Genomic DNA, 11,850 nt, shown 5'->3' with positions numbered 1-11,850 from the left:
CCTTTCCATCTCCTTTCTTAATTTAGGACCGATGCCTGGTAAGCTAGATAAGTCACTGGACAGATAAAGGTCCCTTTGCAATGCTGTTCCTTGGCTCTGAGCCCACTTTGATGACATCAGTCTCAATTTTTAGCAGTGATAAGAAGCTGGCATGGGGGTCGAAGAGCTTTGGTAACCATCCTTTATCTGTCAGGATGCGGCTGATGTCTAATCTTAAGAAAATCAATATTATTAAAGGACTCTGAACGGATGGTGTCCTTGTAACTGAGAGCACTTGAGATATCTGAGTTTGATTTTATAGATCAGAGAGAAAAACACTAACAATAAAGGGGATGAGAGGAAATGGCCTCAAGTTGCACCAGGGCAGGTTCAGATTAGATATTAGGAAAAATCTCTCCACAGAACGGGTTCTCGAGCAGAGGCTGCCCAGGGAGGTGGCCAAGTCACCATCCCTGGAGGTGTTTAAAAGATGAGTAGATGAGGTAGACAAAGTGGTCAGGGATGTGGTTTAGTAGTGGACAGGTATGGTTGGACTCACGTGATCTCAAAGGTCTTTTCCAACCAAATGTGTCTTTGATCCTATGAAATAAGAAAAGGAGGTGTGAAGGTTTAATGCCAGAAGGGTCAGGCCCGCAGTCAGCATCTCACTCCTCTTCGTCAGCTATTAAATAGGTCCCTGTAGCACCAAGAAATCACTACAAATGAACAAATGAAGCAAAGAGGAGAAGTGCAAAGAAAAATAAATGTGTATTTCATCTCATGAAGGTTAAATCTCTGGTATTTTTACTGAATGCAAATTTTCCATTCTGATGCTTTGAGGCTTGAATTAATGATTGTGATTATTTAATTTCCCACCATTTCCCTTCCAATGGCAACCGTCGATGTTGTTTTTAATATCACACCTATACAGTTTTGCAGCTGCCACAGTCATTCGTGTGAAGGTACACGCTGCATCACACTCAGCGCTTCAGTGTAAAAGCCTGGGCTACGTTGCTTTTCCGCGGTGCTAATGTAGAACCATCTGTGACTGTGTCATTCTAGCTATTTCCTTAGAAAACTACAGGTCATTCCCTTGGCATCTGTCCTTATAAAATGTACATTGCACAAAGTCATGATTGAAATGTACAGAGGAAATTACACATTCACCAAAAAAAGAAAACCCAACCCAAGTCCAAGTGCTATTTTACAAGAGAACGTGTGTACCATTTCATACATACAAAACAGTTTCAAAGTGTACAGAAGTACCAAAGGCATTATGAGAGATTCTTTGGAGATGAAACGAAAGTGCAAAAAAGCCAAGGCAACAGAGCAAATCAAAGGAAGCAAAGCAGCAGCTGTCTTTGCTTTCTAAAGGACAACCAAACTTTCACGCTCAACTGAGCCCCAGATTTGTACGAGCGGGAGGCGAGGGCGTGCAGCACCGACATTCACACCAAGCGACAACGGCCTCTCCTGGTGTGAAATTCACCTCGTAGCTCACCGTCGGGGAAATGCATCAACCGTTCTTTGCCTAGTTAAGGCCAAATGAGCCAGATGCTGATAGAAACCATGATAGCTTCAAGGTATCTCAAGGAAAGAGCAACATACTCCAGTAACGCAGCTACCCTTTGCTTACAAACAAATTTGGGACTGAAGTGTCTCATAAATTTGGTCCAATAAATTTGGACCTAGAAATGAATTTCAGGCCAATGCAAAAATCTGGTAATTTTTTTCAATGACATCCAGCAGTGTTTAACGGGAAAACTTAGCTCTTCATGCCTTTCTTTGTTTAGATTAAATGCTGAGGGAGAAGTTCTACCCAATTTAGATCTTATACCTGTGAAACTATGGGCGGAAGTAAATCCTAGAGGATGATTTATTTGATGAGGTTGGTGAAATCTCTGTATGGGGCAATTGAAGTCTGCAGACTGACCTGCTTGGAAAAGCAGACTTATTGATTGTAATGCACTTCTTTAACAACTCTAAGATAAATAATGGGCTTTTGATGACTCTTTCCTTAAATGTCTCTTAACTAGGGGCTTTTTTTAAATACCTAGGCAAAGGTGAGAGCAGGGCCCACAGGGCAGCGGGATTCTCTGCCCAAACTGGGGTGATGCCAGGTCTGTGGGAGACGGTGGCACTGTCCACCAGCCAACACTGCTGCCGTCAGGGCCACCCTGTCACAGCACATAAAGCCTTTGCCCTTGGCTCTCTAATGGCATGGGACAACTGTTTGGCCACAGGTCCCAGGAATGGGCTTTTTGGTTCGAACTCGGAATTAGCACTGGCCGCTACATTCTTTTGTTTGTTTGTTTGAAAGGAAGCCAAAGAAATTATCATTTCAAACAACTGCATCACTGCTGCGTGGCCCGTGCTGCCTTCAGGAATGGGATTTCTCCTCGGGGTGGCAGTTACACATCAATCTCCTTTTCAAATCTTCCTTTTCGATAGAAATACATTATTGCAATGTGGCTTTTGATTTGGTTTTACCCACTCTCCCATTGCCAAAATAGAACCTTTTTGACCCCATGTGAATCGCAGATGCAGCTTTACCTGTTTTAAAGGATGTGTGTGATGTGTTTGTAGACACATGCACATACACCAGTAGGTATATGCGTGTATGCAAACAACATGCACACATTTTTGCAGCCAAAGTTGTGTTGTCCTTTTATCTTGCAGGTTATAACAAAGATAAACTGTGAACTTCATTCAATCTGTACAGAATTTACAGTTCAGATGAATAGCAATGAAGACTATATAGAAATACAGCAGTTATTAAGTATTTTCGGGCTCTGTTTGTTTTGTTCAGGTATTTTTAAGTAACATTGCAGAGGCATTTTCACTTATTTCAGCTCCCTTTAAAATCTGTTTAAAGAAGCATTTGAATGCAGTGCATTTCGTAACAAAACAAGATCTTCATTCTCCTCTTTTCCCAGTTACATCACAAACTAGGCAGGTAACGCTTCGTTTGGTGTCTGTTCAACACACATACACTTATTACGTGTAGTGATACCTATCAGCATTTGGCATGTAATGTGCAATCAGTGTGCAGTACACGTGGATATTGTGCCAAAGTGACACTAAGCAAGATAAATCTCATAAATACAATGTCTATATTGACAAAACAGGAGTATAGTTTTAGCGTGTGGAGCGTTGCTGTATAAGGACAGTGACACCCACCTATACGAATTACTGATAAAAGAATAAAACCTTTATAAGAATAGTTTATTGAATCTCCTAAAGCATTTGATATACCACGCAGCAAGTGCAACTATGTTTAAAATCTGCTCTTGGTTTAAAATAACAAAATCTCTGTCATTTATCAGCTACGTCTTGTTTTGCCTCTTTGTTGCTGAAAGTCTCAGGTTCTCTACCTCACGCACGATTTTTTTTGAGGAAAATGTGAAGAAACTTCAAATTTGTAGGGTTTGGGGGTAGAGAAGAGAAACCAACACAGAGGAGTCCCCATCCTACCTCCTGCCAGGAGCACGGGATGGCTTCAGCTCCAGGGAAGATGCTGGACCAGGCAGGACAGAAATGACCTGTCACCAGCTTTGATGACTTCTCAGGTCATCAGCAAGGCTGAACACGGTGTCTACAGAGACGCTGAAGGACTGAGCCCTCTATAACCACATCTGTAATAAATCCCTTTCACGAGCATCACCGCATATGTGAAATACTGAGTCATGGACACTGTGTTGATTAGGATTAAGGGATTACTGTGAAATACTGCTTCTACCAATGGCAGGTGCCCATGGCATGCTAAAATAAGGAGGTATTTTCTCATCTTGGCTTGCAAGGTTTGTGCCAACCTTTTCTTGTGTGGAGTGGGAAGGAGGGAGCATCTCCCCAAGTCCACAGTCATCAGTGCCAAATGGAGCTGAAATTCCAGCAGCGTGACATTCAGCCTTGATTTTAGGCCAGAATCATCCGAACTGGAGATTTTTGGCATGGCTTCTACTTGAAACCATTAACCTTGCCCTAAAATTTTAGGCATAGCTGCAGGTGAAATCTAGCCTGAGCTTGGCACTGAGTTTTGGAAAGCTTTGCGGTTAGCTCAAGTTTCTCAGGACTAGGCAAAGAAATGCTGCTGGAACAATTCATCTGCGGCACTATTTACAGGAATTAGAAGAGGGCAAGATGCTTCCAGGTTCACTGGCAGCTTGGGAAACAGCACAGCTTGGACCAGCTGCTTTCCATTTCTCCCCGTTATCAAGCTGGAGCCTGGCATGCAAAGCCACATGTGTGGACCACTGAAGGGGACTGGGGTCTTGAAAGCAGCTCTTGCTTCAGGGAGCAAGGGCACTCCCTCTGCTAGAATCTGTTACCTCTTCTCTAAGACGTTCAGCTTGACAAGAAAACCTGAACCCTTATCCCTGTTTCACTGCAATCAGCTGAAACCAAGAGGACTGCACAGCAGGGGAAAATAGACTCCATCCCTGCGCTGAAAGGCTCCAGCACAACAAACCAGGGATGTGTTGAGGCCACGGTGGCTCAATGAGGAAGCAAATAATTGCCAACAAAAAAGCCAAACTGTCATGCTAACAAAACACGAAGGCTCCCTGGTGCATCTAGTGATGCCAGGCCAAAAGCAAGTCTCAGAGCAGAGTGCTGGCATTACACCTTCACTTATATATAGTCTGGACAAGGAAGGTGAGGATACGGGATGAGTTTCAAACAAGATAACGACAGCAGCGTGAAGAGATATGTGAGACTGCAAACCCCAACAAGGTGGGCAAACCCTGAAGGTCCCCTGACAGTCTGGTACTACAGTGGGGAGAACTGTGGCAAAACATTTATATGAAGGTAGCTCAGAGCCTCTCCGTAAGGAGAGTAAGAGATGCTTCCACAAGGAATGGATATGGCACAGCTGCAGGGTCCTTGAGACCCCCAAGGGCTGTAGACAAAGGTGGCTCAAATTTCCAAAGAGGGGTTTCTAAAGTGTGGGAGTCACGTAGTCCCCCACATATCCTGTTGGGGCTGCAGGCACAAACGCACATGTACACCAGAGCTGGATGCAAGCGAGAGAACCTTATGAGACTTAAGATGGACATAGGGCAAGTCTCAAAGGGGTGGGTTCAAACAGCATCTCCTAAATGAAGACCAGTCCACCCCTGGCACTGCCTGCCTCCAAGCCCTCAGCAGGGGGTATCTGGGATGCGTTTCTTCAGAGCCACCTGGATCAAAATGAGGTTGTTACGCACAGCCAATACAATTCATACTTTTTCCTCCCCCATGTACACATTTCAAGGAACCACAGGTACAAACGTGGGTTTTTCACCCCTTAGTTACAAGTGGTGAAAGTGGAGTTCATGCATGCTGTATCAGAGGGACGGTGCAATGATCAGGCATGGCATGAAAGACACTTGGTACATCAGTGTTACCTACAGAAGCACCGCAGCACCCTACGCGATGGGTCACTGGGAGGACGGCCTCTCCCCAAAATGATGCTTTTGGCAATGTTACCTCATCAGGTACTACAGCAATCTGGGAGTGCAGATACAGCTGGAGCATATCGCTGTCTACTCATCTCAGGCTGCATGCAGTAGCAGGCAAAATTGAGAGTACAGTCAGTGAGATAGTCTGGAAAGCACATTCATACGTTAAAAAGGACCCGGCTGCTCCTCCTCCAGCAGCCGCTCCTTGCTGCTACCTAAATTATAAGCGCGATTAATAGAGTATCAAAATGTGTGTAATCCCTCTCCCTCTAGACACTAATATAAGGCAAGCAGTATTGTGTCACTGGGGCATCAAACACTAAGATATACTAAAGAAGACTCTTATGCATTATTATTATCCTTATTATTAAAAAAACCCTATTGTTATTGTTAAAAAAAAAACAACCAACCCACACCCTCGCTCAAAGCAGATTTTGCTCTGTGACGCAGAAGGCATTGGGGTGCTTGTGTGCTAAAAGCAAGAGTTTGCTTTCATACCATGGAGTGACCCACGCGGGGCTCGGAGGGGGCTGCCACCCTCCTGCCCCGTGCCAAAGCTCTCCCTCTCACAGCCTCAATGTTACTTGCAGGTGAAGGAGCTTTTGTATCTGATTTCCTTGTTTCTGGTTGATGAAAAGGAGGCTGATGATGAAAACAGAAGATGCTGACCTAGAATGGAGAGCGGGTGTGTGGGCACAGGTCGGAGGACCACAGGAAGAAAGGGATGGAGGCTCAGGGCTGAGAGGAGTCACACGAGCACAGGTGGGGAAACAGAAATCCTTAGCCTGCTCCTGGGACTTTTAACATTCCTGATAAAATACTCACTGCTAAGGGTCCTTACCCTAGGAATTTCCCTAGGAATTTCAGTTTCTCTTTGAAAACTTTCATTTTTTTTTACCAATAATGTTGTGTGACAGTATTGATCCTGGGGATCTAAGGGCAGTCAGGTTTGCTGTAGCTCCCTCTGGAGAAAAAGATAAATAAATGTGTATTTTCTTTCTGTTAGGAAGGGGAGTATTTGCGTCTGAGTTGATGCTCTGGCTTCTCAAGTAGAGTATATAAACTTGTTCTAAAAATTCACATAATTTAAAATCTTAAAAGTCAATTAAAAATGTAAAAATATACCTTTTTATCTGTAAATAGCAATGACCGTGCAGAATTTATTTGGATCTGTTAAGCAGCACTTGAAAATAAATACATTTTTAGAAAGCCTGATCTATCATGCAATCTGTCTAAAGAAACAGAACGGCTTTCTGAGCTGGACTAAAGGTTTGTTTTCAGGGAGATCTTTGACATTTCTGTTTTAAAAATTATTAATAAGAAAATGAGTCAACAAGGAAAATCACATACAAAATCTGCACTTGAGTAACATTAAAGTCCCTTCCCAAATGTTGGGAAATTCAATTTACGGGTAATGCTCTGTTACTATGTCTCGGGGTCACGTTATGAAAGGCCACCTGCACAGAGATTCTAACATCCCCACCCACATCTCCTGTTCAGTGACATGAACTCCTGAGCCAGCTTGAACTCACATTTGGACTTGAAACACCCATAAACTGTGGCTTCAGGTCCTGGTCTCAGGGATTGCTCCATCCCACAGGTGGGGCCATTTGCAGTGTTTCTCTCCAGACCTAGATCCAGATTCAGAAAAAAAAAAAGACCAGAAGTTTCTTGGAGACCAGATCCCAGGCTCTGGTCCAAGGCCACGGCTTCATGTTCAGCATGGATGCACCTCAAAACCAGGCTTTGCACACACAACCAGAGCAGTTCACAATGGCCCGCTGGAAATTTGGCTTTTGCATCTCCTTAAGCTCTCCTCGATCTCCTCTGTCCACACTCAGCATTGTCTAGAACTTGTTTCTGTCCTCTGAAAAATACAGAATCAGGCTTGTGAAAAACAGGGGAGCAAAGACGAGCCTGAGAGAGGCTCAGCAGAGGGACAAAGTTTGCCTGTCCACCCTTACAAAGGTCTTTTATCATTGTGACTGCCTTATTAGCAAAATAAAATTGATTTCTTCTCTTTTAATCTAGTGGTTAAGATTTCCTGTGGAAGATCACCACCAGGAGGGTGTGATAAAGGCAAGGGGGAAGCGAGGGACGGAAAGTGGAGGCTTTGCAGGAAGTATTCAACTATCATTTAGGACAGGAAGGAAATTATTTAGGTGAAGAAGCAACAAGCAGACTTTGTTCTCATTTATGCAGGCATTAATCATTTCAGGGAAATAAGAAGCATTATTTGGAGTTAACTCGAGTTAATTCTGGTGTAAGTTAACCCAAAAATCCAAGTCAAGTCTTTTTACCTGTATGAATGAGAAGAGATAATCTATGTCATGGTTGGGGATGCAGGTGTGTGTGAGAGTTTCTTTGAAACGATGCCATGGATAAATGTGGACTATTTCTTATGTCTTCCCAAAAAACTATAATGTGAAATTTGTAGCAGCAAGATAGAATCTGTACTGCCTCTATATAAAACCTATTTTCTGTTATCAGTGACCATGGGACAAATCCAACATCTTTTAAAGCTGCAAGTCAGAAAATCTTTATAAACTCAGGTGTAATAACTTACTAGAAGAGGATAAGGACAATTCTTTCTACGCACTCCTTAAAGGAGGTTAAAGACTGCCAGATTTCAGTGTGTGGGTAACTCAGAGGACACAGTGGAACTGCGTCTCCTTGGAACACCCTGACAGTATTTGCTTTCAAGGGTGTAACATCATCAGGGCACGAGAAAGCAATTTTGCAAGAAGAACTGGGAAAGTGGCATTCAAAATAGAGTCTATAAGGATTCAAAAATAGGACATGATGAAAATGACATCCTGCAAAAATTGTGCCTTGAAGGCCTATTGACTTTGCCTCCTCTGTCAAAGACCAGTCAGGTACCCGTACAGCAACAGGACTCTATGCCATCATCCTCATCTGAAATTCCTGCCTTTATATCATACCAAATTTCCAGCAGGCCTCAGAAAATAATTGCAAATAAATAAGATAATAAATCTTTGTTATCTCTGACTTGGACGAAATTTGCAGTGAGCAGCTGGCAGGAGCAATGTTGACTTTTGCCTCACCCTGTGCCATTTACATTCTTGTGGTCACTAGAAAACACGTGACAAAGTCTGATTTGGGACCTGCTGGTATTTCTCGCTCTACCAGAAGGCATCTCGTTTTGCGGAGGTGCCAGGGGCAAATCTGCACAATTCGGAGCCATTTTGCATTCAAAAGTTTCTCTGTATGGAAGTCAAGAGCATCACTGGGTTCACTTTGCACAAAGAAATCTGGAGCCAAAAGGAGTTTTGGAGCACAAGTAGAGAGAGAAAAATTGCTGGAGGTAACAAAAAATGAATCAAAGAAGGAAAGAAAGGAATTCGCATGGCTGGAAGCCCAGGTCGCCTCTAAGAAAAATGTTTTCCCCTCTGGAGTGGTGAAAAATGGCAGGAAAAGTCATGCAGAGCCTTTCCCCACCCCTCAATCCCATGTGAAAACCTGCACGTTGGTCCTGAACATGAGCAAAAGGATGCTTTTATTTCTTGTCTGCAAGCTGTCAGGCTGCACCCACATCTTCCCTAAGGCCAAAATAGTCATGGGTCTCCATTGGTTGCTATCTCTGGTCAAGCAAACAGGATGAGAGAAAAAGGCTGTGATTCTCCCGTCAACCCAAGCAAGTCAATGTTCAGCCCCTCAAAGGCCACACAGAAAGGAATTGTCACCTAAATATCCTTAACGGGCTCTGGATATCACACAGGGAATATGCGGAGAGATAGGATTTGAAATCACAAACACAGCCCCAGCGGAAAACACGCTCAGGATTCGGGCTGTAGATGCATGGGAGGGTGCAGAGGCACAACACCAGCCATGGTGTCCCAACCCTGGAGGTGGATCCCAAACACAACTTTTCCTGATCCACGCCCTTGCGAAAAGAAACCTCACCAACCTATTCATGTAAAGGATCACTTTGTGACTTCGTTTTGGTCCCAAAAGAAACTTTGAGCATCACTTTTCCTCTCCCCTTCCTCCAGCTGAATGCACTGCAGAGGTTCTCGTTAATGACACAATGGTCCTTCCGAGAAAAAGCACTTTAACAACAATGAAATAGGGCAGACTTGGATTGGCACAGCTTGCAGGCAAGCACAGGTAAGAGGCTTCTGAAAGACCATGAAGAAACAAAGAAGCACCTCTTAAGTCAGCTTGAGGGACCCAAACAAAACCAAAAGATGTCCCCAGAGCATGGGTGTGAGATTCTTGGCAGGGCAGAGGAAGAAAGGAAAGATTTTCACAGGGTGTAGTGTGTGCAAAAATGTTCAGACACATTGCAAACAGTAAGAAAAGTGCCCGCTCTGACCAACAGGGCTTCAAAAGGATGGAGCTCACCAATTAACTTGCAGCAACGTTGAGGACCACGGAATCTTGCATATCCACCCTCTCCCTTTGGCGTGGTGGCTGCAACTCCACCACAGCAGCACTGCTGGCCATTAGGATGGCTTCACCCCACGGCAGCCCTTCGGAAGGGTTGCCTTTAGTTTGCCTTTCCTTCCAAAGCACCTCCAGGTCCATCATCAACAGGAGGAAAGAGAATTAAATATAATACATGGTTTAAAACATAAAATTCCAGCCTCATAGTCTCTTGTCCTCCTTTTCTGTCTCATTTCTCTGCCCTCAGGGTTGTCTCTCTTCTTGCACTCAAGCTCATATTTCTGAGTTTCCTAAGATAGGATAATTTCCACACGGTTCGGGTTCAGAGCAGTATCCTAACCTGCCCCACTTTTAAGGCCATGTCTTCTGTTCATGCAACTATTTCAGCCGCCATCCCTCTCCTCCAGGGTCCTACACAACATTTCCATGTATTATATTGGAATTATGCCACCTTCCTGACAGTTAACGAGGAACCACAGAGTAACAACCCCCGTAATTATGCGGAACTGAAATCTAAGCCAGAAACAGACATGTTCATTCCATGACTCCAAACCACCTAAAGGTCTAATCACCAGTGCCATGATGTGGCAATTCCCATGTAACACTTGTCAGCCACCAGTTCCTGTGACCTCCAAAAGCCCTGGCCAGGTGATTTATTCCTGCCCTGCACTTCTGAGGACTCCCAAGAAATGCAAACTGCCTACCCTGCACCATGAAATAACTTCACCTAATGATCTTAGAAAGAGAGTATGAAAGAAATCTGGATTTCTCGGCTCCAGTTCGCTCACCACCATGCCCTCTTCCACAAATGCAGGCTTGCACCTGCTCATTCCCCTCCCAGAGTGAGCTGCAAGAAAGTATCTGCCAGCTAAGGATGTCCTAGAAGGAGGAAAACCTTAGCTGTCAATCTCCTTGAGAAGTTCGACACGTGGACAGCAGGAATGGGCAGCTGCCAGTGCTCAGACGTGGCTTGGTGGCTGCAAGAAGGCTTCACTGCCTGGGGGTTGACCAGCCCATGTCACTGAAGGGTCCCTCGCCTGTGGCCGACCTGGGAGGAGGACCGCAGGGTGTGCAGAGGTCAGAATCGGTGTCTGATTCCCCTTCTGCAATGTAGGGTCTGATTTTGGCTACGGCTGCATAGCAACCGTTGTTAAGGATGTCCAAATTCTCTTTGGACTGGGAGATACTAAAGCCGCTGAAAGAGCGCTCCAGTTCCTCGTGGTCTACTGAGGGGATGGAGATGGACGTGTCGCTGTCTCTCATGGCACTCTCGTGGTGTTTGGTTGTAATGTCTTCATTCTTCAGGTACTCTGCGCTCGCCCTGTGCCCACCACTGTATGCGGACAAGGAGCGCTCGTGGGAGGGAGGAGGTGGGATGCGGACTAGCGAGCCGGGGTCTCCGACGGGCGAGGAGCCATGGCTTTGCCGCTGGTAGACCTGCTGCTGGCATGATGTTGAGGGCGGGCATGTGTTGTTAGGGGCTGGAGGGGCAGAGAAGTTCTTCTGCCCCATGGAGCTGGTGGACCTGATGATCTTGATGATGCAGCCATTCTTGTCAATGTGCTCCCTGCTGTCTTCAGGGCTGTGGTAGGGAGGTGCTGGATCTGGTTCTTTGGACCCAAAATAGGCTTCTGTCTCTGTTGGTGGGATGCCCATCCGCTGCATGTAAATGTTCACCAGGAAGTCCAGCTTCTTCTCCATCGACTGAACCTGCAAAACACCACAAACAGTCTGAGCAAGCACACCACAAGCAAATTCCAAGCCACCTAGGCACAAGTACGGGGCTGGGCTTCATAGATGACGTCTGCCTTCACTGCCCTGCACCAAACTGAAACTTTTACTAAATATTTAATTGTCCTATTCAGAAAAAAAAAACTTACTTCTCCACCTTTCTTCAGGGCTTAAACTCCTGTAACCTTTTTGACATGCACCAAATGCCAGGAAAGCTGGAGCACACTCACATCTTCCCAGTGGCTTTCAGCTCCTTCCTGCGCCTGGCAGTTACCTGGGCTCAGATGGCCACGGG

The 11,850-nt window shown here is 45.0% G+C and overlaps 1 protein-coding gene across 13 annotated transcripts in view; it reads right to left on the bottom strand.

The window, feature by feature from the left end:
• Window positions 1–707: 707 nt before the first annotated feature.
• The window catches only part of KCNQ2 (potassium voltage-gated channel subfamily Q member 2), a 78,228-nt gene continuing 67,085 nt past the window's right edge, over window positions 708–11,850 (bottom strand). For 7 of the 13 annotated variants that reach the window (XM_054081618.1, XM_054081623.1, XM_054081619.1 and 4 more), the window contains one exon: window positions 710–11,534. In XM_054081618.1, coding sequence (XP_053937593.1) covers window positions 10,815–11,534 — 720 coding nt within the window. In that variant the 3' untranslated portion in view covers window positions 710–10,814. Of the gene's footprint in view, window positions 11,535–11,850 lie in introns of all 13 variants that reach the window. The other 6 variants (XM_009562746.2, XM_054081617.1, XM_054081627.1 and 3 more) reach the window with 2 other exon arrangements.

The sequence above is a fragment of the Cuculus canorus genome, chromosome 16, assembly GCF_017976375.1.
Source record: "Cuculus canorus isolate bCucCan1 chromosome 16, bCucCan1.pri, whole genome shotgun sequence".
NCBI lineage: Eukaryota > Metazoa > Chordata > Aves > Cuculiformes > Cuculidae > Cuculus > Cuculus canorus.
The sequence above is the reverse complement of the archived record's forward strand: the minus strand, read 5'-3'. Positions and strand labels throughout refer to the sequence as shown.